Source organism: Vidua chalybeata, chromosome 9 (assembly GCF_026979565.1).
Source record: "Vidua chalybeata isolate OUT-0048 chromosome 9, bVidCha1 merged haplotype, whole genome shotgun sequence".
Lineage (NCBI taxonomy): Eukaryota > Metazoa > Chordata > Aves > Passeriformes > Viduidae > Vidua > Vidua chalybeata.
This window is the reverse complement of record NC_071538.1, coordinates 5,309,404-5,335,839: the sequence shown is the minus strand read 5'-3', so window position 1 is coordinate 5,335,839 and position 26,436 is coordinate 5,309,404. Positions and strand designations below refer to the sequence as shown.

The 26,436-nt window shown below is 52.2% G+C and overlaps 2 protein-coding genes across 3 annotated transcripts; both read right to left on the bottom strand.

The window, feature by feature from the left end:
- Positions 1-841: 841 nt before the first annotated feature.
- Positions 842-9,667, bottom strand: PTGER3 (prostaglandin E receptor 3). Of its 2 annotated transcripts, none has more exons than XM_053950938.1 (2): positions 8,846-9,667; positions 842-1,688 (listed from the first exon to the last, which is right to left on the bottom strand). In XM_053950938.1, the coding sequence occupies exons 1-2, from the start codon at positions 9,656-9,658 to the stop codon at positions 1,476-1,478; spliced, it is 1,026 nt and encodes a 341-aa protein (XP_053806913.1). In that variant the 5' UTR covers positions 9,659-9,667; the 3' UTR covers positions 842-1,475. The 2 variants fall into 2 exon arrangements, with proteins under 2 accessions (XP_053806913.1, XP_053806912.1); XM_053950937.1 differs by lacking the exon at positions 842-1,688 and adding an exon at positions 2,827-5,146.
- A 1,875-nt stretch (positions 9,668-11,542) lies between these two features.
- Positions 11,543-21,797, bottom strand: ZRANB2 (zinc finger RANBP2-type containing 2). The gene is made up of 10 exons (XM_053950343.1): positions 21,681-21,797; positions 21,427-21,479; positions 21,151-21,259; positions 19,697-19,779; positions 18,764-18,840; positions 18,320-18,457; positions 17,340-17,512; positions 15,200-15,286; positions 13,682-13,846; positions 11,543-13,152 (listed from the first exon to the last, which is right to left on the bottom strand). Exons 1-10 carry the CDS (start codon positions 21,734-21,736, stop codon positions 13,089-13,091), a joined length of 1,005 nt encoding a protein of 334 aa, XP_053806318.1. The 5' UTR covers positions 21,737-21,797; the 3' UTR covers positions 11,543-13,088.
- Positions 21,798-26,436: the final 4,639 nt, after the last annotated feature.

The following is a 26,436-nucleotide window of genomic DNA, read 5'->3' as shown; positions in this document are numbered from 1 at the left end:
GGACATCCAGGGTGACACCAGGGAGACACCCAGGGGGACATCCAGGGTGACACCCAGGGGGACATTCAGGGTGACACCCAGGGGGACATTCAGGATGACATCCACAGCTCTCTGGGGATGGCAGCGGGGCTGGGAAGGGCAGAACTGCCCGCAGGGAAAGTCCTTGGGGTGCAGGGCTGGGATGGAGCTGCAGCAGCAGGAGCAGCACAGACCCTCCCAGCACAGCCCCAGCGCTGCCCACGCTTCCTTCTGCCCGGGGCCGCCGAGCCCGGAGCAGCAGCAGCAGGGTTAATTTGTAAGCCACGCTCCGCAGGGAAAAGCTGCAGTTTATGGTGCCCAGCAGGAACCTGCAGAGCCTGAACTGCGGGAGCTGCTGGGAGACTCCGGCCCCACAAAGCCCCGGGGAGCTGCAGGGCCCAGCCTGGACACACCTGGCCGGTCCTGCAGCCCTCAACAGGTCTGGGAAATGTGCCAGGGAAGGCACTGGAGCAGGGTGGAAACTCCATGAAGGACCTGGAGCAGGGTGTGATCCTGGAAAACACACTTTTCTAACACAGGGCTGGATGGGATACTGGGAAGGAATTCCTCCTTGTGAGGGTGGGCAGGCCCTGGAATAGAATTCCCAGAGCAGCTGGGGCTGCCCCTGGATCCCTGGCAGTGCCCAAGGCCAGGCTGGACCTGTTCCTGTTAAAATTCCAAAATGCAAAAACCCAGTAAAACAATAGGAATAATGGGATAAAAACATGGGAATGGCCTTGGCAGGGGGGCTGCAGATGATTCACCTCTGCTGGGATACTGCAGAGCCTGAGCTGGGTTTGGGGTTGGGGTGCAGGTGCTGTGCTCCCCAATGGATCCCTGGGCTGGTTTGGGGTTGGGGTGCAGGTGCTGTGCTCCCCAGGGGCTCCCTGGTCTGGTTTGGGGTTGGGGTGCAGGTGCTGTGCTCCCCAATGGATCCCTGGGCGGGTTTGGGGTTGGGGTGCAGGTGCTGTGCTCCCCAATGGATCCCTGGGCTGGTTTGGGGTTGGGGTGCAGGTGCTGTGCTCCCCAGGGGCTCCCTGGTCTGGTTTGGGGTTGGGGTGCAGGTGCTGTGCTCCCCAATGGATCCCTGGGCTGGTTTGGGGTTGGGGTGCAGGTGCTGTGCTCCCCAATGGATCCCTGGGCTGGTTTGGGGTTGGGGTGCAGGTGCTGTGCTCCCCAGGGGCTCCCTGGTCTGGTTTGGGGTTGGGGTGCAGGTGCTGTGCTCCCCAATGGATCCCTGGGCTGGAATTCTGAGCAGAGCAGCTCCCACAGGTCGTTCCTGGATCACCGGGCAGATAAGATCTGCTCTGGCCCCACCTCCAGCAGCTCCTGCAAACCCAGCACAGCCAGGGTCACTCCGGTTTTTATTCTCACTGGTCCAACACACTCGGCTTTGGGACACACACGAGTGGCTTGCAGGCAAACCATCATCTCCAGCTGGATCTTCTGTAGGTGCCCTACAGCTCCCCAAGTGCCTCAGGCAGAGGAACAACACAGAGAGAGCAGGCTGAAAAGGCTTCGTTAAAGAAACACGCCACAAACACAGCTTCCCGTGCCGTGAACGTGTCAGTGGAAGCTCCCAGGTGCACTCCAGCTCCTTGGATCGGGTTTAGGAAGGGCAGCCCCTCACAGAGCCATGGCTGGAGGGCACAGCTCCCACTCCTCCTCTCCTGTAAAAACACACGGGAAGCTCCCATCCCTTCCCATTTGGACAAGGCTCCCATCCCTTCCCATCTGGACAAAGCTCCCATCTCTTCCCATCTGGACAAAGCTCCCATCCCTTCCCATCTGGACAAAGCTCCCATCTCTTCCCATCTGGACAAAGCTCCCATCCCTTCCCATTTGGACAAAGCTCCCACCTCTTCCCATCTGGACAAAGCTCCCATCCCTTCCCATCTGGACAAAGCTCCCATCCCTTCCCATCTGGACAAGGCTCCCATCCCTTCCCATTTGGATAAGGCTCCCATCCCTTCCCATTTGGACAAAGCTCCCATCCCTTCCCATCTGGACAAAGCTCCCATCCCTTCCATTTTGAAGAACCAGCTTCTTCATTTTGCCCCAGCACGGAGGGACAGAAGTGCCCGTCCCAAGCACTGTGAATATTCATGACAAATGCATTGTTTTGTGTGAACTGGAGTGAAACCACCCCGATATTAAGAATCAGCTGCCCCGAATCCCTGGAGGACCCTTCCAGTGTCACATTCCTGGTTTTCCATGCGGGATCCATGGTGCTCAGAGACACAGCACCCCGCTCTTCCTATAAAGGAGCGGATCCCAGGGGTGGATTCCCTGTTCCTCCCAGAACTCCTCTCCATCCCAGCCTGATCCCAGACAATCCCGGCGCCAGGAATGTGCCGGCCAGGGCTGATGCAGGCAGCTGAGGTCATCCCGACATATTTCACAAGTGAGCGGCTCTGCTGAGCTCTTTCCCAAAGGAAAAGTACACAGAGGGAACAACAGGGATCCTCTGGACACCACAGGCTTTTTCCAGCCCCAAATCATTCCAACAAAATGAGGCTGCCTCCAGTCTGACTCCAGCAAGGCACTTTTTTTAAGCAGAAAGAGCGCGCATTTTCCCTCAAAGCACCACCCAGTAACTGAAGCACTGATGAACCTGCGGCTGTTACACCCAGGAGCAGCTCAGCACAGAGCAGGGTCCAGCAGCTCTAACTAAAAAAGGCATTTCATCCATTAGTTTTAGGCTGGGTCTTCAGTTAAAGCTAAACCTTGGCTTTTAGGCTGGACTCAGACATCACCTGGATAAAACCAGATTTATGCGGACAAGAATCAGACAATGCAGAACAAAAGTGAAGGCACAGATTCTTTGCTGAGGAGTTACTTTTATAAACAAATTAAATAGAGCAAAACTAAAGGTTTTGTGCAAGAAATTCCTCACAGATGCAGGACTTCATTTGCCTGTAAGACCCCTGAATTCCACAGTACCTGGCACATGGAATATCAAGTATATTTTATTGTATTTGCATTTAACTTCACCCAGAAGGCCATAAAACAGGAGACATGAGAGGCTGTCAGCTCCAAAAGGGTGAAGAAAATGCGTTAAGACACAGCTTTTTAAAAAACAAGCCCCAGATGTGGCACAAATGGATTGGAACTGCTAATCCTCCTCAATCTCCCTTCTGCCACGCGGACGAGTGTTTATCAGCACACATCTGTGACTCAGGACACTCGTGCTGCCTTCAGTTCTTGGAAGGGATGGGTGTTCTATCACTGCCACAACCCCTGCTCAGTTTTAAGACACTGAAATCCAATCAAATTTCTTTTTTTTTTTTCCTTATTCCTGTGGTTTCTCTCCCTGTCTCCCCTTGCCCCTCCAGAAAAAAGGAGGAAGGACTCTCTGAAGGAGACAAAGTTAGTATTAAACATTCTCAGGAGTGAGTCCCTTCAGTAATCCCATCTCTAGAATCTGTTTCCTCTCAGGAAAGTAATTTTTTTTCTACCTTAAAGCAAGAGAGGCCCCCTCAGGCTCTACTTTAGGCCCACAAAACCTCCCACTGCTCATCTCAGCCATGAGTGGGAGTGACCATGGAATGTCCTAATCCTGTTTTGCAGCTTGGTCATGAGTGGCAGTGACCATGGAGTGTCCTCATCCCGTTCTGCAGGGGCCATGGAATGTCCTAATCCTGTTCTGCAGCTCGGCCACGAGTGGCAGTGACCATGGGATGTCCTCATCCCGTTCTGCAGGGGCCATGGAATGCCCTCATCCCAGCTCAGCCACCAGTGACCATGCAGAGTCCTGTCCTGCTGTATCCCAGCACTTCTGGCACCCTGCAGGAAGAATGTGGCACTCTGGGTCCAAGCAGTGACACCGTGAGGGGGTGCCAGCATGGAGCCGATTGCCAGGAGGACTTCCAGGTGGCCTCAGCTCCCAGAGCTGTGGGATGTCCCCTCAGGCCATTGTGGATGTCTCCTCATGCCATTGTGGATGTCCCCTCAGGCCATTGTGGATGTCCCCTCAGGCCATTGTGGATGTCCCTTCAGGCCATTGTGGGATGTCCCCTCAGGTGGCTGTGGGATGTCCCCTCAGGCCGCAGTGGATGTCCCCTCAGGCCATTGTGGGATGTCCCCTCAGGCCATTGCGGATGTCCCCTCAGGCCATTGTGGATGTCCCCTCAGGCCACCATGGATGTCCCCTCAGGCCACGGTGGATGTCCCCTCAGGCCGCCATGGATATCCCCTCAGGCCACCATGGATGTCCCCTCAGGCCGTGGTGGATGTCCCCTCAGGCTGTTGTGGATGTCCCCTCAGGCCATTGTGGGATGTCCCCTCAGGCCGCGGTGGATGTCCCCTCAGGCCACCATGGATGTCCCCTCAGGCCGCAGTGGATGTCCCCTCAGGCCGTGGTGGATGTCCCCTCAGGCCATTGTGGATGTCCCCTCAGGCCACCATGGATGTCCCCTCAGGCCGCGGTGGATGTCCCCTCAGGCCGCGGTGGATGTCCCCTCAGGCCATTGCGGATGTCCCCTCAGGCCATTGTGGGATGTCCCCTCAGGCCGCGGTGGATGTCCCCTCAGGCCATTGTGGATGTCCCCTCAGGCCATTGTGGATGTCCCCTCAGGCCACCATGGATGTCCCCTCAGGCCGCGGTGGATGTCCCCTCAGGCCATTGCGGATGTCCCCTCAGGCCATTGCGGATGTCCCCTCAGGCCATTGTGGATGTCCCCTCAGGCCACCATGGATGTCCCCTCAGGCCGCGGTGGATGTCCCCTCAGGCCGTGGTGGATGTCCCCTCAGGCCACCATGGATGTCCCCTCAGGCCGCGGTGGATGTCCCCTCAGGCCACCATGGATGTCCCCTCAGGCCGCGGTGGATGTCCCCTCAGGCCGCCATGGATGTCCCCTCAGGCGGCGGTGCGGCGGATCTCCTCGGACAGGGTGAGGGCCCTGTCCCTGGCGTTGGGGCAGTGGGACACGGCGCTGGCGGCCTGGCAGAACTTGCGCAGCAGGATGCGGCGCAGCAGCAGGTACACCCAGGGGTCCAGGATCTGGTTGAGGGAGGCCAGGCGCACGGCCGTCAGCGGCAGGTTGCACTCCCTGCGCAGCTCCCAGCGCTGCGAGCCGCCGCGGCACGGCCCGCCCGCGGGCTCCGACACCATCCTCAGCATGGTCACCTGGGGAGGGACACGGACAAGGGACACGGGTCAGGGGCTGCTGCCCACGGCTGTGGCACTGCCCCGCGGAGGCCGGGGCTGCCCCCGCGTCCCTGAAGCGTCCCAGACGGGGCTTGGAGCAGCCGGGGATGGTTGGTGGAAGGTGTCCCTGGATGAGTTTAAGGTCCCTCCCGACCCCAGCCTGTATGGGACTCTGTGGGAGGGCTCCTGAACACCTCGGTTTCCTGAACAGATCCTTTTTCTGCTCTCAAATCTTTCTTGGCCATGGCTTGGAGGCCCCAGCTGTCCGAGCGTGCTGCCCGGGATCCCTGTGGAACTGGGGCTGTCCATCGTGCCGTGTGTGTGCTCCCAGTGCCACGGAGATGGACGCACCCCCAGCGCTGCCCCGGGGCACCTCCAGCTCTCCCAGCCCCTCCAGCCCCGGGATAAACTGGCAGCCTGGCCCAAAACTGCTGGGAACAGCCCGAGGGAGCAGAGCCGCTGGGAATCGCTGCCAGTCCTGGCCTTTGGAAAGAGCCAACCTGCAATCCCACAGGAAGCCTCCTCAGAGCTGTGTCACTACAAAGGTCACAGCTGGGCTGCTGCTGTCCCCCCAGGCTGGGACAGCCGGAGCCACAGTGACCGCGAGCAGAGGCTCCAGGGAGGATTTTTCCACTCCAAGGGATATTCTGGGTGCCAGATCAATAACCATTGTTGACCTTGGAAAGCCTGGGCTCAGTCTGGAGGGCAGGGCAGCATGGACAGCACAGGAGAATTGTTTTTGTTCCTTTAAACAGAAGCAGCTGAAGATTCCACCCACGACATTTCATTGACAGAAGCGGCCATGGATAGAGCCTTGTGAAAACAGGGGTGCAGAGCTTTGTAAAAACATGGGTACAGACCCAGAGCACATCAGGAGCCACTAGAGCACCAGAGCCACACTGCCAGAACCTGACCACCCCCCTGGCTCTTCACACACTGTCCCTGTCCAGACTCTGCCATCTCTTTTTCAGCTGGAGCTCCAAAACCACCGGGCTAATAAAAATGCATTTCCCAAGCACACAACTGCTGCTCATTTCTGGTTTTATTACGTAATATCCCTTTATTGGAGTAGTTGTTGGGCCAACAGCTGCTCTACTGGAAATTTTGTTTGTTTGATATCATTAGAGGTTGTTTATCATGGCCTATATTGGTCTTCTAAATGGATTAAAAGCCTGCACAAGGCAGAGGAACAACATCAGGTGGAATAAAGTCAACATAATTCATGCCATTAAAAAAATGGCTCAAAATGATGATGATTGGATTTATTCAACAAGAGCAGCTAAAACTTTACTGTTATCATGAGTGTGGTTTTATACGTCTGTAATTTCTGTCTGCCAGGAGGGATAAGGAGCAGAAGTATTTTAACAGGAAGAGCAGCAGAACTTCTGAGCATTTTGGCTTTAAATAACTTGGGAACAACTCTGGGAAGGAGTAATTTTGTAGCCTGGGACTCTGAAATTATAATTGTAATTCCAGGTTGTGCTGCAGCGGCGTTTCTGTGAAATCAAGGAACAGCTTGCTCCATTTCACCTCAGCGTCATTTGTCTGCTTCCCTCCAGCTCAGGGGCCATCCCAGAATCCCAGATTGGTTTGGGACCTTAAATCCCACCCAGGGCCACCCCTGCCATGGCAGGGACACCTCCCACTGTCCCAGGTGCTCCCAGCCCCAGTGTCCAGCCCGGCCTTGGGCACTGCCAGGGATCCAGGGGCAGCCCCAGCTGCTCTGGGCACCTGTGCCAGGAATTCCTTCTCAACATCCCATCTAACCCTGCCCTCTGGGAAGGCATTCCCTGTGTCCTGTCAGTACACGCTCCAAAACCACCAGAAGGTCAGTGTGAACTGGAAACCAGCACCACCACACTGGGTTGGGGGGTTCTCTGTGAGTCCAACAAGCTCCTGTGTGCTTGGAAAAAGGAAACAATTCCTGCACTGTCTGCTCTCCTCCCTCCTTCCCAGGCCAGCACAGAGCCAGACGTGCAGGACACTCCAAGGAGCCCTCCAGAGCACAGCCACGATGTCAGAGCTTTCCCTCTGCTGCTAAATCACATTTGATTTTGTCGTTTGCATCAACAGATCAGCTCTAAAAATACCGTGTGTGGCGAGGGCGTTGTTTACCTCACAGCAGCAGCTGCCAGGATCCATCAGTTCTCAGTTACAAAACTCAGATGTCTTTAAAAAAAACACAGAAATAAAAAAAACCTCCTCTGTAAAGCGCCAGATTTCCATTTCAGCTCCATTTCTTACAACTGCTGAGTGCTGCAGCTACGGATTAAATGATTGCTACGAGCTGGCTTTCACTGAAAAGGCTTTTGCATTCTCCATGATCACTTCTCCAAAAATCTGGTCTCTAATTCCTGACCTGCACTTCAGAGGTGCACAGAACAAGTTGGGGTGCATGTAAATGGAGGTTTATGTATAAAAATGGAGGTGTATTTATAAAAAAATCCCTGCAGCCATGAGTCTGGATTGTGAGAACTCCACAGCAGAAGTTCCACACCTCCAAGTGTTGCTGCTGCCGAGGGAAGGGAAGTGCTGATGAATTCCCTCGTGCCTGTGGGCACCAAACCACCAAGCGGAATCTCTGCTTCCTCACGGATTTACCTGGTTATGAGGGAGGAGGAAATGCTTCCCCATCTCAGGGCTCTCCTGTCATGCTGCAAGGCTGGTGGAACCCTCAGGGCTGACAGGACAAGAAGAAAACTCCTTCTCCAGCCAGAAAGAACCTTTCACATAACCTCAGCATTTCCTCAACCAGCTTCAGCCCATCCTGCTCAGAGAGCCCAAGAACCAATTTCCCTAAAATCCTACTAGTCCTTGACATAATAACCCAGCCTTTTGGGATTCCAGAGCCCCGGGTGTGCCCTGGTCCCACACAGCAAAGATGTGGATTCTGCCTCCCGCACTCCTGCACCACGAGGAGGGGTTCCTAAGGAAGGAATAATAAAATAGTGGAAATCAATGCAAAGATCCTTAAAGAGCAGGCTGGACAAGCCCGGAAGGCTGCTGTAAATCAAACACAGCGGGCTGCCAGCCACAAGGCACTCACAGAGTCATGGCTTGTGCGTTTTCTCAAAAAACACCGTTTGAAGTTTTGCGGCAAGGTGGGAGCAAATAAAACCCCCTAATTCCCACCTGGCTGCAGCGTCCTGCTCCCAGAGCCTCTCCTCACATCCCCCTTTTCTCCTCCGCACAAGAACCTTGCTCTCCTCCTTCAATCTCCGGCTCCTGCAGCTGGTTTCCCTGCACTCGGCTCTCCTCTGGGACCTCTCCCAGCTCCGTCCCACCCTCTGCAGCCGCGGCTCTGTCCCCGTCCCCGCTGTCCCGCCGGGGGGCTCTCCACGGATGTCCCCAGGAGCAGTGACCCCCGGAGCCTCCCCCGCTGGCTCTGTCCCCGTCCCCGCTGTCCCGCCGGGGGGCTGCCCATGGATGTCCCCAGGAGCAGTGACCCGCGGAGCCTCCCCCGCTGGCTCTGTCCCCGTCCCCGCTGTCCTGCTCTCCATGGATGTCCCCAGGAGCAGTGACCGCCGGAGCCTCCCCCGCTGGCTCTGTCCCCGTCCCCGCTGTCCTGCTCTCCATGGATGTCCCCAGGAGCAGTGACCGCCGGAGCCTCCCCCGCTGGCTCCTGCCCCGGAGGACGCCGAGGGCAGCCCGGGGGTCGCCGCGCTGCCCGGGACCTACCAGCAGCGGTGCCCAGCAGGCCGACAGCACGCACATGATGCCCAGCAGCTGCAGCAGCGTCTCGGTGGCGATGCGGCCCCACCGCGAGCCGGGCTGCGCCGCGCCGGCCTTGGCGCGGCAGCGGGACACCAGCGCCTCGATGGTGGCCAGGTTGCAGGCGCCGGTGACCACGAGGGACAGCAGCCCCAGCGCGGCGAAGGCGGCGGCGAAGGCGCTGCCGCCGGCCGCGCTGATGAAGCACCAGGTGCCGGGCCACTGCAGCGCGTAGCGGCCCAGCCCGGCCAGCGGCAGCAGCGCGAAGGCCACGCCGGCGGCCCAGATGGCGGCCAGGCCGCGCTCGGTGGCCCGCGGGCTCATGTGGCTCGCGTACCAGTGCGGGGCGCGGATGGCCAGCGCCCGCTCCACGGCCATGGCGCTGGCGATCAGCAGCGGGCACAGCCCGAACACCGTCATGCTGAAGCCGAAGAAGTCGCAGAGGCGGCCCGAGGGGTCCATGGCCGCCCAGGGCCGGCCCGACAGGTACACGGAGATGACGATGGGGCTGGTGAGCAGCTGGCCCAGCATGTCGGTGAGCGCCAGGGAGCCGATGCACAGCAGGAAGGAGCGCTTCCTGCGGCTGCCCTTGGCGCGGTAGCTGCGGGACACGAGCAGCATGGCCAGGGCATTGCCCACGATGCCCGTCAGCATCATGGTCAGCGGGATGGCCACGGACACGGCGCTGCCGCGCTCGGCCGCCCGGCCCGTGCCGTTCCCCCGCGGGCCCGGCCCGCCGGCCGCGCTGGCGTTGGGCGGGCAGTGCTGCCAGGGGCTCATCCCGGAGCCGGCAGGTCCCGCATGGAGCGGGCCCGCAGCCGGCAGGTCCCGCACGGAGGCGGCGGCGCCGCGCGGCCGCTTTATGTGAGGGACGGGCGGGACCCGCCCCGGGGCCGGGAGAGGCGGGGCGGGAGCGGGCAGAGCCTGAGGGAACGGAGCGGGAACCGGGCTGGGGAGGGAACGAGGGGCTGGGACGGGGCTCAGCCTGGAGAAAAGGAGGCTCAGGGGGGCCCTTGTGGCTCTGCACAGCTCCTGACAGGAGGGGACAGCCGGGGGGCCGGGTTGTGCTCCAGGGAACAGGGACAGGAGGAGAGCCAGCAGTGTGCCCTGGTGGCCAGCGGCATCCTGGCCTGGATCAGGAATGGTGAGGCCAGCAGGAGCAGGGAGCTCATTCTCCCCCTGTACTCAGCACTGGTGAGGGCACACCTCGAGGGCTGTGCCCAGTCCTGGCCCCTCAGTTTGGGAAGGACGTTGGGATGCTCGAGCGCATCCAGAGGAGGCAGCGAGGCTGGAGAGGGGCTGGAAACACAAACCCTGTGAGGAACGTTTGGAGGAGCTGGGGGTGCTCAGCCCGGAGAAGAGGAGGCTCAGAGGTGACCTCATTGCTCTCCACAGCTCCCTGAAGGGAGGTGCAGACAGGTGGGGTCGGTCTCTTCCACCGGGCAGCACTGACAGAACAAGAGGTCACAGCCTCAGGCTACGGCAGGGAAGGTTCAGGTTGGATATCAGGAAAAAAAAAATTCACCGAAAGAATAATAAAGTACTGGAATTGTCTTCCCTGGGAGGTGGTGGAGTCACCATCTCTGGGTGTGTTTAAAAAAAGACTGGACATGGCACTGGGTGCTGTAGTCTGGTTGAGGTGTTGGGGCACAGGTTGGACTTGATGATCTCGGAGGTCTCTTCCAACCTCATCATTCTGTGATTCTGTGAGAGGGAACGGCCCCAGGCTGGGCCAGCGGAGGGGCAGGGCGGACACCAGGAAAGGTTCTGGCCCAGAGGGTGCTGGCACTGCCCAGATCCCCAGGGAATGGGCACGGCCCCGAGGCTGCCGGAGCTCCAGGAGGGTTTGGATGCTGCCAGGGATGCCCAGGGTGGGATTGTTGGGGGGTCTGGATCAATGATCCCTGTGGGTCACATCCAGCCCAAGATAGTCCATGAGTCTGCCAGAACACCTGGAAGTTTTGTAAAAGCTCATGTGCTGTTGAAATTAAAAATAATTTTTAAGGCTTAAAGGACTGCAACACATAGGACCCATGGGCCAGGTGAGCTGATGAGGACCAGGGTCAGTGCAGGTGACAGGGATCAATGAAGGTGACAGGGATCAGGGTCAGGGCAGGTGACAGGGATCAGTGCAGGTGACAGGGATCAATGAAGGTGACAGGGATCAGGGTCAGGGCAGGTGACAGGGATCAGTGAAGGTGACAGCAATCAGGGTCAGGGCAGGTGACAGGGATCAATGAAGGTGACAGCAATCAGGGTCAGGGCAGGTGACAGGGATCAATGAAGGTGACAGGGATCAGGGTCAGGGCAGGTGACAGGGATCAGTGCAGGTGACAGGGATCAATGAAGGTGACAGGGATCAGGGTCAGTGCAGGTGACAGGGTCAGTGAAGGTGACAGCAATCAGGGTCAGGGCAGGTGACAGGGATCAGGGTCAGTGCAGGTGACAGGGATCAGTGAAGGTGACAGGGATCAGGGTCAGGGCAGGTGACAGGGATCAGGACAGGTGACAGGGATCAGGGTCAGGGCAGGTGACAGGGATCAGGACAGGTGACAGGGATCAGGGTCAATGAAGGTGACAGGGATCAGTGAAGGTGACAGGGATCAGGGTCAGTGAAGGTGACAGGGAAGTCTGCGTGTCCCCAGGACAAAGCACTCGAGCACACTTGACTCACAGGTTTTATTTACACTTGTCTACAGCATCATTTTGCCTTACACGTTCTCTAAGCCAAATGGACCATCCTCCTCCTCCTCCTCCTCTGCCTGTGGCCTATCAGTTGCTAAATTTAAAACCTCCCATCTGTTAAGTACAGCAACAATTGGAATACAAAGCACAAGAAAACCCAAGGCTAACAACAGAGCGTCTACTTGATCTGGTTTTACAGTTTAGTTGAAGTCAGAGGCACAGTTACAGACTAACCTGCTCTTGTGCAACCTACACACATTTAGCATGGAAATTAGAGAGAAAAGAAAGCATTAAAGAAGAAACTGCATTTTTTCTGCAAAGAGATTTATCAAAATACCTCTACACCAAAAACATTTTGTTTCTAGACCAGTCCATAAGACGTGGTTCAAAAAAAACAGGAAAAAAAAAAAGAGGAAAAAAAAAGCCAAATGGAGTTTTTCCATTTTGCTCCGTTTGTTTCTGTGCAGTTTATCAAAACAAGCAGCAAATCTGGCAGTTTTATTACTGAAATAAATGAAGGTATATTGCTCTTTGCTTGCTTAAAAAGAAGAGTTTTCCTTACCATACTTACCTTGTGATGGCACTGAAGAAACTTAAACCTTTCTTAACCAAACGGAGCTCAAGAGAGACCAAGTTTTATACTCATTTATGGATTCCATAAAGCATTTTAAGCCATAAATTATGTTGAAGGGAAAAAGAATGATCGATGAAGAAGACGTTGAAGATGCCAGGACTTTCTACACAGTTTATTCATTCTCATTTTTAAAGAAAAATAAAATTAAGATACCTTGAAAATTTTAGTCAGCCCCAAAGGAAATTTTACAGGCGGCCTGCGGAAGCTTCCCTTGATTCCAAGGAGCCAGTTCCATACTGCTCCAGCCCAGGAGCAGATCCCAACTGATCCGTCGGGAAGGAGGGATCCCGGAGTCCGGGCTCTGGAAACCGCCGCAGCCGCAGCGCTGTGCTGGCTGCCAACGTCCTCCCTCGCCAGGAGTGAAGCTAATTCCCTCTAGAATCATGATGGACTGGGGGGTTTGAGCTGCTAGAGAGGGGTGTCCATCTGCACTGGCACTGCTACGTGGCAAAACAAAAACTGCTCAGCCCAAGGCCCCACTGCTGGCCCCAGGTGCCCCCAGCCCTGCCCCTGCTGTGGTCCCCACGGGAGCTCCATCCTGCTCTGGAAAACTCACGGCTTCTTCCTTGCACAAAGAGCTGTGCCAGGACATTCCCAACCTGCTCCTCCAGCTGAGGGAGCCAGGAGTGGAGGAACTGATCTTGAAAAATAATAAAACCCCCCCACACACCACGGAACTTCCCCCTGTGCCGGGGAGTTTATGGCTTAAAATGCTACTGCGGGTTTGGGTGATGGATGAACAAAGCTGCAGTTTGCCAGAAAGCCAGGACAGACATGCACCTCTACTAGCAGATTGAGCACTTCTGACCAAGTAAGACACCAACTTCTTAAAAATGTCTCATGCACTGACTGGAATTTTGGTGGGTTTTTGTAAGTGTGAGCTTTTACACATTATTTCTTTTTAGAACTCGTACGGGAACCAGAATGGGAGGATCCGGAGGAAGATCTGCGGCGTCTGCAAGATACAAATGGAGAAAGCATGCACAGAAATGAGCTCAGATTCATCCTGGCACCCACTTTGAGCAGCATCCTACCATAGCTGGAAGCCAAGTATATCTCATGGGGGCCTTACAAGAATATGCAAAGTAACTTTAAGCCGCTAATTTAACACTAAAAGTCTAAGTTTAATAGTGAGAGTAGAATACAGTTTCTATTTCAACGCAGTATTTACTTAAGAAAATAATTCAATAATTCAATAATGAACACATTAACACTGTCACAAACTGAAAGAAGGGTGAGCCAGGTCTTTATACAGAACATGCTCCTACCAGGAGGACTTTCAATGGAGGGGGGAAAATTATTTAAAAAAAAACAATTACAGAGAGGTTAACAAAAGAAAGAGTAGGGCAAGTGAGGAAGCTACTTTTACTACGAGAGTAACTGCTCAGATTTGATTGTTTCCCAGTGAATCTCAGTCCTTGGATAACTACAATAAACCATCACACATGTCAATACAGCCATTCTTATTCTACATAAACCCAAACCTTTCGGGTGACCGTGATCTCGAGCGCCTTTTTTTGCGATCACCAGAGGAAGAGGATCTAGAGCGGCTTCGCTTCTTGCCTCTCTCCGGGGAAGATGAGGAGCGAGAGCTGGAGCAAGATCTTTTCCTTGGGGTGGAAGACCCCCTGTAGGACCTGGAGCTGGATCTTTATTGATTGAGAAATAAACCACATTTAATTCTGGGATCGTGGAGAAGGCACAAAGAACAAGCAGAGACAGTTTTCATGAACATTCACTACTCTGTTTTCTCCAGGGGTGTGGAAAATAAACACTTCCATACTTACTCTGCCAAGAACACTGCTACTGCCAGGGCAGCTTGCCTAAGAAATTCTGCTAAGTAGTGTTTCCTGATAAATGGACCACCAATGGTTTGGAAAGCTCTCCTCAGCATTCACCAGAATGAGCCATTTTGGCAATAAAGCACTGGGCGACTGCTGGGAAGTTGCCTCTGCAAGGACCTTCCTCAGCAGTTAAATTCACACATCAGAATCACCTGGAAACCAGAGATCTAAAGCTGATTTACCGTGGTTCACTTTATCCTAATGGACACTTCACACTGCACGTTCATCTGACCAAACAGTAACAAATCCAGCTGTTATATTTACAGATCTCAAACTACATTTCTGAAGAGACTGAAAGCTTCCTCAACCAAAACACTGCAAAAAGCCTCTCAGAATGGAGTCAGAATATTTAAAAACCTCTCTTGGAACACAGTGCCCCTCTGGTGGGGCACAGGGACACCTTTCCTCTTCCCAAAAGCATGGATTCCATCCTGTGCTGACCCTCACGGGATAATCCACAGCACGTCCCTGCCCCCAAGGGGTGGTGGCAGCATTTGTGACTGTTCTTCCCAACCCATCTTCCTCATTTAGAATCTTGGGATTCTGTGCATGCACGGAGAAGGGACAGCCCTTCATTCCACCACAGAGGGAATGTTCTGCCAATGGAATGCCTGTGCAAGGACACCTCAAATGTGCTTTTGTTCCTGTGCCTGCCCAGCTCAGTGACACTCTACACAAATCACTCTGACTGCTCTCAGCCTCTCCCCCCATCTCCTACCAACATCTCCCTATGCTCCCCCAGGTTTGTACAGGAACGGCTGCCCTGTCTCATGGAAGATGCAGAATTCTCACTGAACACAAAACCAGAAGGACAGTGGCATTTCTAACATTCCTCCAGCTCAAGCAGCCACAGTGGAAACAGGAAAAGCACCCAAATGCCTGCAGCAGGGAACCATGCACTCAAATCCTTCTTCCTCCACTGCAGCTCGGTGGCGTCCGCTCGTCCGGCTTAGGCCAGACTTAACCTCTTGCACCAAAACCTCTGCTCCTCAGTGAACACAGCTGTGGTGGAACACCCGGTGCAGAGACCCAGCCAGTCTGACTTCCAAGATAAAAAGCAGTTAATGTTTGTCTGAGCAGCACAGCCTCAGGGTGGCACCAGAGCAGCTGCAGCCTGTGCCCTGTGTCTGTGCAGGGACAGGCTGGTACCTCATTCACCTGGATTTGGACCCACGGGACCGCGACTGTTCCCTGGAGCTGGAGCGGGATCTCGATCTGGAGCTGGAAGAACTCCTGGAATGGGACCTGCAACAACACGGGAGATCTTTTTCCAGTGTCTGACTTGCATGTAGCAGAGTTACTGCTCCTGAGAGCAGCAGACACGAGGCAGCAACACAGTCTGAGTGCTAAAATGCCAATCCCCTCCTGCCCCCAGCATCACCACAGCACACTTTAAACCAGACACTTCTACACAGCAAGATCTTGCATTAAAAGCATTACAGAGTCAGCTTGAGATTATGGTTCCTAAAACAAAGCACAACAATTAAACAGGACTGCAGTTACCTGCCAAAAAGAAATAACTGCCTATCTATTCATTATTTCATGAAATCAATGCTTTAATTTGTGCCTTAACTGGAAATCCATCAGTTTCCTTGAAAGGCAGAGCAGATGAGAGCATTAGGATTGGTCAGCTGAATTTCCCCCCAGCCAGTTCTCACAAGCACTTTGTAATAACCTTCAAATTTTCATGAAGATTTTCCCCTGCATTATAAATTAAGTGGTTAATTTGGGGCTAAAATACTGCCATATGCAACACAACTTGCAACTGGCCACAATTATTTCCGTATTTTTCACTGATGGATTTTCTCTAAAGCACAAACCACAAGAGAAATTTAACAATGGGAGTGGGCTCCGTCAACCACTGGAAACAAAAGCACTTAAAACAAATTCTAAGAATATTTTCAGGTAAAATATATCCTACTTGCTCTCAAACCCCTGAGTTTATACTGTTACCACAACTTTCTCATTTTACAGGGCAGGACACAGTAGTGTGAACATTTCCTAGCTAGGAAATACATTTAAACCTTTTTAAAACCAGCAAAAAAAGCATCCACAAACGGTAACTGATATTTCCAATTATCTGTAGCTAAAAGCAGAAAGTTCAAGAGGAAGCTGAAATCTCAGGACAAGTTACTTTCTCCTTCACTGTTAGTATTTGTGAATGTTAATATGTATCACTGTAAATGACCACAGTTATGGGCAGGTGGGGTTCTGAGTGTCCTTGGAGCCTCCCAGCCAAGCACTGCACTCAGACTGCTCTGAGCAGTGGGAAGCAGGGGAGGCTGGGGAGCAGAAGAGGCAGCAGGAGCAAGAGCCAACAGTGATGGGGAGAAGCCAAGCCAGAGGCAGGGGCTGGCCCCTGGTTACAAGGGGCTGCAGAATTTGGGCAGTGACAGCACTGAGAGCACAGAGGGGCAAGGATAAGCTGGGAAGATCAGAAGGAACTTGAACTTTACAGATGTGAATTTAATAAATGACCCTGGGAGCTGGTTCTGAATTATCAGGATCCTCCTTGCATGAGCTGTAAGGCAGCTCAAGAGCTCCAATACTGACATCAGCCAGTTTCAAATCACTGACTGAATTGTTCATTTATTACTGAATTTAAATAGCAATGAGAAAGCTTAAGCCTGCCCAGTAGATCTTTGTGAGGTCCCCTGTAAACCCTCAGTGTTATTAGAGAACTCCAGAGTGGTTTGGGTTGGGAGGGACCTTAAAGCTCATCTCATTTCACTGTTCCATGGGCAGGGACACCTTCCACCAGACCAGGCTGCTCCAAGTCCTGTCCAGCCTGGCCTTGGACAGTTCCAGGGATGGGAAGGTTCTGACAATATCGATGGGAATGTTCTGACAACACTGCCATTGCATTTAAAACTTTGTCACTTGCCATTAACTCGAGTTCAAGTTTCTTGTCTTTATTCCCAGGATATTCCCACTGTGTCCTTTCCCTGAATCTGCCTGGGCTGCATTGTCACTGCCTCTTCTGCCACCTCCTCCCACTCCAGCAGTGCCCCCCTCTGTCCAACAACAGAACCACACAAGGCCAACGAGCCTGAAAACCTGAAAATAAATCACATTATTCCATTTCTTTGAAGGATTTCACCAAACATCAACTTAAATCACTAAAACAAGCCACAAGCCCCACGGAGCCTCCCTGCTGCAGCTCAGGCAGAGCATCACCACCTCTGTAAATGGAGAGTTATTGACATCATCACACAACTGTAAGGCAATCAAACAAAGTAAAAAGGAAGTCAGATACTGACATTTTGCCTGGCGTTACCCTGGACCTGTACCCGTTTACCTGGACCTAGACCTTGAGCTCGAGTGAGAGGATGAGCGCGAGGACGAGCGCGAGTGGGAGGAGCGGGACTTGGAGCGGCTGCGCCTCGGCGGCTTCTTCTTCTTGTTGGTGTCCTCCTCCTCGCTGGCATCCAGGTTGTACTTGGACAGGTCAGCATCGTCTTCATCCTCATCCTGCCACGGGCACAACACAGCAAACTCAGGCAGCGCTTTTAGCTTCCCTTCAGTTTTTACTTATGCCAGCGTTTACCTCGTGCTCTTTCCTGGCCTTTGAAAACTGAACGGAATTTAATGAGACTCCACAATCCTAAGCAGTGACGAGTGACTGAAAATTGGTTTTGAATGAAGTAATAAAAACCCTGCAACACTCCCCCCCCCAATATTTAATGAAGTTAATGACTCCACAGACACATTTTCACCACTTACTTTAAATGAATCTTCACCCTCAGAATCTCTAAGCAAAGCCCAACTCTGCAGAGACAGATCTCATATGCAAAGTTTGGTGACTGCTGTGTAAAACACGACCACCTGCACACGTCTCTGCAGGGCTGCTGCCCAAAGATGTGGAAAATCCAATAAGTGATACTCATATAGCTCAGAAAAGATGGAAAAAACCCTCAGAAATTTTATTTCATTTTATAAAAAATAAATCTGATGTGGTTTTAAAAGCCTAGGAAGAAAACTCAAGAGCACTCGCTATACGTGGTAGCCACACATCCCAGTTCCAAATAAAGATCTTGGAGTTCTGGGTTCTGATCTCAGACAGGCTTGTCATTTCTGATTTAAGAAACTGCCCATTTTTGAGTGCAGGTGTTTGGAACAAAGCAGAGCTTGTGCACATCTCTTCCAGCAGCTTTGGGCACCGTTACTGCCACAGCTCTGCTCTAAAGGCAGCTGAAAACACTGATCAGCCCTTCCCCTGCTCCTGGGCAGCACTGAAATCATGATTAAAAACTGCTTCAAGACAACAAACCATCCTACCTCATCCAATTTATACTTGGAGAGATCTTCATCCTCATCCTCCTCATCCTCCCCCTCAGATTCCTTATCTTCCACTTCCTTCAGGATGGAGGCAGGACCCACCGGCTTCCCCCGGTACTTTTTCTTTTTGCGCCCAAACTGAGGAAGTTTGTGCCAGGATTAGAACAGGATTGAATAAAAAACAACCACCAACTGTATTTTTGATAACACTTCTATAAGAAAATAAATAATCATCAATTTTAAATGAGATCTTGCCCCAAGGGAAAATGGAGCACTGCGGAATGTCAATTAGCAACAAGGAACTTTCAAAGAGACGCTCGTCTTGGGGACAGTGAGATTCCAGAGAGATGAACGGGAATCTGAGCACTTTGTACTTCAATTTCCTGGGATATCCTTCAAAAACACAACAAGAGTCTCTCCAGAGCAGTCCCTGCCCTCCCTTACCTCATCGTACTCCCCGTCGGACTCCTCCCGCTCTATGTATTCCACGTTCTCCCGTTCATTGAATCCTCCTCCGTAGCCTTGAAAAAGGGGCAAAACAACACAAAGCCTTCAGCTGCCTGGAGCACACAAACGTCCACAGGGGCTCTGGAAACCCTCATGGAATTACACATCTGCCATAAGGACGGAACAGGATCTCAGGAGGAACATGAATTGTTCCCACGCACGTTTATTAAATGCAGTTTCTCACAAATCCAATTAAAATAATGGATTAGGACCACTAAAAGTATTTATCAACTTAATTAAGTACTAAGTACTTCAATAAGTTATTTAAATAATAAATATGGAGATATATTATTTGCAATTATAACAATTACATGAAATATTATTATATTATTTAATATCCTTTACTATTTTCACAATACTCAATACTGAAATACTGGTTTTCCTTTCAAATAATAAGTTCTGTGCTCTTCTCTAGGCTCCTTTATTTCTGTGCCTTTGTGTTCCACCCTGTGCTCTAAATTCCCTGCCCTGCTCCATTCCTGCAGTGAATTCCCTGCCTGATCCCAGGAGCAGAGGGGAGAGTGCAGGAGCTGTAAGGAGATCCTGCCCCAGTTCGCTCTGGGCTCACGTTCCCTCAGGAGAGCTGAAAGTGAGCCCCAGCCCTCCTGAGCAGATAACAGCCTTATCTGCACGTGGCCAGCCCACAGGAGGCCTCTGCAGATGAATTAAACATTGCTTCCAAAGTCCTGACATCAAAATCCAACCCAGGGGCAGCTCAGGCTGAACGTTCCCCCATTTCCCACAGCACCGAAACTCGCCGAGGCCTAGGACCTGCAGCTTGCAGGAGCTGTGCCAGTCAGGGAAAACAAGGAATGCCCCCTCTGATTCCCAGAGCTGGCAGTGCCAGCACCAGAGGCACCCCCAGCTCACCTGTCCTCTCCTCCAGCTTGGCGTACTTGGGGGTGTTGCACATGTTGCACTCCGAGCGCCGCGCCCAGTTCACGTTACCACAGCTGCAGGGAGACAGAGACAGGTGGGAAACCTTATCCTCCAGATGGGAATAAAACACCCTCCAGATGGGAATAAAACATCCTCCAGATGGGAATAAAACACCCTTCAGATGGGAATAAAACATCCTCCAGATGGGAATAAAACCTTATCCTCCAGAAGGGAATAAAACACCCTCCAGATGGGAATAAAACATTCTTCAGATTGGGAATAAAACCTTATCCTTCAGATTGGGAATAAAACCTTATCCTTCAGATGGGAATAAAACATCCTCCAGATTGGGAATAAAAGCTTACCCTTCAGCCTGGGAATACAAGGCTGGGGACACAGCACTCGGGAAGGTGACAGCACTGCACAGTCTGGGGAAGATGTCAACTCAGTGGGCAGGAGCAGGGACAGGAGCACAGCTGGGCTCTTTCCCAGCTCCCCCAGCCTCTCCTGGGGCTCCAGCCCTGTTCCCTGCCCTGCAAGGGACGAGCTGCTGGTGCCAGGCTGGAACTGCCAGGTGCAGGAATGCCAGCGTCACGGCCGGTTCGGTGTGCAGGGACAGCCCTGCCACGGCAGGGACACCTCCCACTGCTGCAGCGCCAGCGTCCAGCCTGGCCTGGGGCACTGCCAGGGATCAGGGGCAGCCCCCGCTGCCCTGGGAATTCTGCTCCAGGGCCTGCCCAGCCTGCCAGGGAAGGCAGCAGCTCCCAGTGCCATGGGGGTGGCAGTGCCACCTCCACATCCCCTCCAAACACGGGCAGTGTCTCAGCTGAGCAGCCCTGGCCTTTCTCCTGGGCACTGCTGCTGCTTCTGCTGCCCTGTTAATTAACGTGCAGCGAGGGAGCGCGACCCCAGCGCGAATTAATTCACAGAGTGAAGATTTAACAAAGCAAAAATTCATTCAGATTTAAGTTAAATGTACTACTTTGAGCTTATTAGCATAAATGAAACATGCTGTTTAGTCTAGCAACTTTACAACGCTAATAGAACTGCCCTAACTAAAAAATAAAAGATAAAAAAGATTCTTCACACTTTAAAACAAAACAAAGTAACTTAGAGGTTTTTTTACACTTTCTGACAAAAACTAAGTACAAGCATAAATAACTGTAAGTGTAACACAAAAATCAACAAACTAAATATACACGAACCTACTGTAAAATTCTATACGTATCTAAATTAGTTAAAGGTAATTAAAAACAAAACCCAAGACTCTTCAGGGGCACGCATGTGCTTTAAAAGGAAACGATGCCCCACCCGCGCCCGGTGCTGCACTAAACACAGCATCCCTACAAATCCTCATAGGAATTGTGGGGATTTAACTTCTCCTCCGCGTTCCAGCAGCGCAGGGCATTCCCAGGGCGGGGCAGGAGCCGCGAGTTGGAGCCTACGTTTTGCACTGCCAGTCGTTGGCGCTGAACAGCCCGCGGCTCTTCTCGGCCAGCGTCTTCCCGATCTCCGTCCCCCCCGCCTTCATCATCTTGGCCTCCGTCGTCTTCTCTGCGGGGACAGACACAAGAGCGCCTGAAACGGCAGCCTCGGAACTTACCGCAACCACCTCAGGGTCCTTTAAACAAAACCGGGGGCACTTCTCCAACAGCTCGGAGAAGTCGCTGCTCTCAGTGCTGCCTCACGGGGCAGAAGGAGCCGCGCTGCCGCGAACTCACCTCTGCCGCATCTGTTACAGCTCGTCCTCCTGGCGAAGTTCACGTTCCCGCACCTGGGCACGGAACAGAGCACGAGGGCCGCGGTTAAGCCCAGCCGGGACCCGCCGAGCGCCGCGATTTAACCCGAGCGCGTCCCACGCCCAAAGCCAGCTCCCCGCGGCCGGTCCCGGCCCCCGCCTCGCTCCCCGTCCGCACTGCCGGCTCCCTGCCCCGCTCCCGGCCCCGCTCCCGGCGGCTCCCGGCCGTGCCCTCACTTCTTGTCGGGGCAGATCCAGTCGCCGTCGCTGACGCGGAAGTTCTTGGTCGCCATCTCGGGCCGAGCCGGGCCGGGCCGAGCGCCGCCGCCACACGCAGGACCCGGGGCCCTGCGCCGCGCGGGCTGCCCCGCCGCGCGCCTGCGCCCTGCCCCGCCCCGCCGGCGCGCCTGCCGCTCAGGCAGCGCCGCGGACGCCTCAGCCGCGGGCGGGAGCGGGGAGCGAGCGCCCCCTGGCGGACGGGAGGGGCGGCGTGAGGGGAGCCGAGGGCGGGAACGGGGAAAAAGGGGAAAAAAAGGGGAAAAGAGGGAAAAAGGGGAAAAAAGAGGGGGAAAAGGGGAAAAAAAAGGGGGGAAAAGGGGGGGAAAAAGGGAAAAAGAGGGGAAAAAAGGGGGAAAAGGGAAAAAGGGGGAAAAGAGGGGAAAAAAGGGGGAAAAGGGAAAAAGGGGGAAAAAAAGGGGAAAAGGGGGGGGAAAAGAGGGGAAAAAAGGGGGAAAAAGTGGGGAAAAAGGGGGAAAAAGAGGGGAAAAAAGAGGGGAAAAAAGAGGGGAAAAAAGAGGGGAAAAAAGGGGGGAAAAAGGGGGAAAAGAGGGGAAAAAAAGGGGGAAAAGAGGGGAAAAAAGGGGGGAAAGGGAAAAAGGGGGAAAAGAGGGGAAAAAAAGGGGGAAGGGAAAAAGGGGGAAAAGAGGGGAAAAAAAGGGGGAAAAGGGAAAAAGGGGGAAAAGGGAAAAAAGGGAGAAAAAAGAAAAAAAGAAAAAAAGGGGGAAAAGGGGGAAAAGGGAAAAAAAGGGGGGAAGGGAAAAAGGGAAAAAAGGAAAAGGGAAAAAAAGGGGGAAAAGGGAAATGGGAACGGGAAAAAAGCGCCTGGGGATCTGGGCAGTGCCAGCAGCCTCTGGGGGAAGAGCCTGTCCCAGTGCCTGAAGGACACTTTGGGATGACGATCAGTGTCGGAGCATTCGAGTCAATCCGTTATTTAAATAAATATTTTAAATGTGGATGACCGGCCCACGCCGTGGTTCGTGGGCGGCTCTGTGCCAGCACTGGGACATTGTCCCCTGGGTGTCCCCAGGCTGCCAGGGCTGTGCTCTCCTGGCATCTCCTTCCACACCACCTCTGATATCCCCCTTCCTGCTTGTGAGAAATGCCAATCATTTAGGTTTTTTTAAAAAAAAATTAAAAGTTTATTAGTAATAAAATAGTTATAAGAAATAGTAATAAAATCAGAGTAATAAAAATGTGGACAATGAGGATTAGGACATTACGAGGCAATAAAAAGCAAAGAATTTGGGATGTCCGGATGTTTTTTGGGCACTGAGCTGCCAAAACCTGCCTTGTGAACAAAAGAACAACCCTGAAAAGCCACAGCCTGTTGCATATTCATATCTCTCATACGTGATGCAGAAATTCCTTGCAAATTAAGAATTTTTCTGGTTTTTGTCAACTTCTTCCCCATAATCCTGGTTGTTCCATAAAGAGCAGAGGAGGTGGAAGGATGTTTGTCTTTTCTGATAAGGAGGCTGTAACTCTTTAGATTTCCTGTCGCTGTTATCTCTGTGCAAAGAGTTTCTTGATTATCTTATCCCTTTTCTTGAGCTAGTAAAAAATATCTTACATCACAGAGTTTCTATTTTAGCATTATGTTGTAACCTAAAACTATATTCAACACACCACTTAAAAAGGATTAACACAGTATTACAAATTAACCCTCCATAACACATACAGTATTCGATTTAATGTTTGCGAAGAGCCGATCACAAAACACGCACTTTTCACACTGCTTTTTTTTTTTTTTTTTTTTTTTTTTTTTTTTTTTTTTTTTTTTTTTGGACTGAAAAGGGAAATCTGCCAAGATCTGCAGCGCTGTGGTGGCCCAGCATTCCCGAACCACGTCCGTGCTACGTGCTTGTTTACAGCAAACGTCACCTTCCTGGCAGTTTTTATTCTCTCTCCTTGTTGTGGCCACAAAGCAAACCTGGTTTTTATTTCACCGCTCCCTCTCAGTGCTGAGGGGGTGGCAGCGCTGTTGCTGTTCATTTCCAGAGGTGTAAAGCAGCGCCGGGGCACCCGCTGCGCGCAGGGGGCTGTGCAGATTCCCACTTAGGGAATGTCCCCGGTGTGAAAAATGCACACTTTGTGATTGGCTTTTCGCAGTAGTTACAATGAATATTATATGTGTGATGTTGGAAAGTTATGCTGGATTAATGCTCTCAAGTGGTGTGTTGAACGTATTTTTAGGTTATAACACAGTGTTAAAATAGAAACTATACTATGTAAGATGCTTTTTAACTAGCTCAAGAAAGAGATGAGACAATCAAGGAATTCTTTGCACAAGGATAACAATTACAAAAACCCCTAAATTTTCCAGAGGAGAGGAATTTATGGCTTTCTTTATCAACAGAAACAAACTTCTTCAAGCCTGACTTAGACTCGAAGGGGCCTGGGAATTAACAGAAACTTTTTGACAAGTACCAGACGAATTTCTTGTTTTAAATAAAATATATGCATAATCATGAAGTGTTTTGTATATGCAACAGGCTATTGCTTTTAAGGTTATTCCTTTGTTCACAAGGCATGCTTATGGGGCTTAAGAGCATCCGGACGTCCGTAATTCTTTGCTTTTTATTGTCTTGTAATTGTCCTGACTCTAAATTTTTATTACTCTAATTGTATTGCTATTTTTATAACCATTTTATTATTATTAAACTTTAAAAAATTTAAAAACCAAGCGATTGGCGTTTTTCACACCCAGCAATCAGGAAGGACGAAGCTGCGTTTTGCTGCTGCCCAGGAAGGGCTGGGCTGGAATTTGGGATGAGGCTCCTGGAAGGATTCCCCGCTGCCGTGCCCTGCTGCAGTTTTACAGCAGGTGGCACTTGAGGAACGCGTGTTTTCCACGGGAAAAAACCACCCGCTTTTCCATGGGCTGTTTTAAATACCAGCGTGTCAATAAGAAACGCCACCAGTGTCACCGTGTGGGGCTGGCCCTGGGACTGAGCACGGATTGACCTCGGCTGCGCCTGGCACAGGACACGGAGCTGTGAGCAGCAAAACTATTCATTTTATTCCGCAAAACTATCGGTTTTATTCTGCAAAACGATTCATTTCGCTCATGCAATGCAGCTGAAAATCCTAAGTAATTAACAAAACAGGGTTTACAGAAGAGGAGCTGCCTTACAGTTGGCTAAAAACCATCGCAGTTCAAGCCAACTAGTCAAACTGTCTTTTTTACCATTCCAGTGCAGGCCACTGACCCATTTTAATCATCTCTTCTTATTTAAAGCTCTTTCCCATAAAAGAAATGTAACAAAACTTCCCCTCCAGCCAGTGGGATATCCCCCCTATTCCCTGCCTGCTCCTGACCAGCAGGCACCACCCAGCTGCTCCAGAGGGCTCCAGGGAGGGAACAACCTGGAGCTGATGCATTCCCGGGTGCCTTTGGGGAAAAGCCTTTCATAAAAGTGGGAATATCCATCAGAAAGTGTCCTGTCAGTGGGGCCCGGGGAGTAAATTAATGAGTGATGGGGGGGTTCTTCTGCTGGGGTGCTCTTCTCTGTACCAAAAAATGTTGGCTGAGCAGGAACGGCGGAAGGAGGTCTGGGTGCTAAACTCTGCTCATCTAATATTCAGGAAATTTAATGGAATTCCAGAGCAGTTTGGGTTCGGGAAGGACATTAAATCCCACCCAGTGCCCCCCCTGCCACGGCAGGGACACCTCCCACTGTGCCAGGCTGCTCCAGCCCCAGTGTCCAACCTGGCCTTGGGCATTCCAGGGATCCAGGGGCAGCCCCAGCTCTGATTAAAAGCTCAAAAATCCATCAGGGAACTGAAAAATAGCCCCAGACTTTTAATTTATGACTAAAGCAAAGCCCAGGTGGACAAGGGGGGACCTGGAGTTCCCAGACACAATCCAGCATCCACTCCTGTGACTGTCCAGGATATTCCCTTTGCTGAATGAGCAGCTTTGCTCTCGGATTTCTGTTGTGCTGCTCCTCTTTTCCCGTGTTCCTCCCACAAAGCCCCATTCAAATATCTTCCCCCCGTATCCCAACAGCTTGTGAGCACTTTTATTGGATTCCTGTTTCTATCACAGCACATTTGGGCTTCAGACGAGGCTGAGGAATTGATAATAACCTGGTAAATGAGAAATACATCAGCCATCATTTTACCCTAATGAAAGCGAGCAGTTGAGAATGAATCAATGCTCAGAAAACTGTTTAATTGGCCCAGCTCTAGACAGCCAGTTCCTACCAACGAGCCCTGAAAATCAGTTTCCTGAAGAAAAACTAAATGGCACAAAGGCCAGGAAGATCAAAGGCAGGTAATTAAAGGAAGGTTGTGCCTGCAGCCCTTCCCAGCCCTTCCCGGGGTGCTGCCTTCGTGCCACGCTCTTCACTCAGCAGCTCAGGGCTCCCGGGTTTTTAAGCATCACTTTAAAGCACTTAATACATTGTTGATGCCTTCCAAGACACAATAATAACAATAATTTCAGCTCTGGGAGTTAAAGGAGCGCAGTGCTTCCAGCAGGGCAGGCTGGCTGCTGTGGGCCTGCTTCGAGCTGCTGGAATTGCAGGGAGCAGGGCGGGCTCGGCTGCTCGGGGATAAAGCAGTGGGATGTGTGTAGGGTGGGATGTGGGGGCTGTGCCCTGAACCCCCGAGGCACTCCCAGGTGTGGGCTTGGTGTGGGATCCAAGCGGGTTGCAGGATGCCCATTGTGGAAAACGCCAATCGCTTGTTTTAAGTTTTTTTTTAAAGTTTA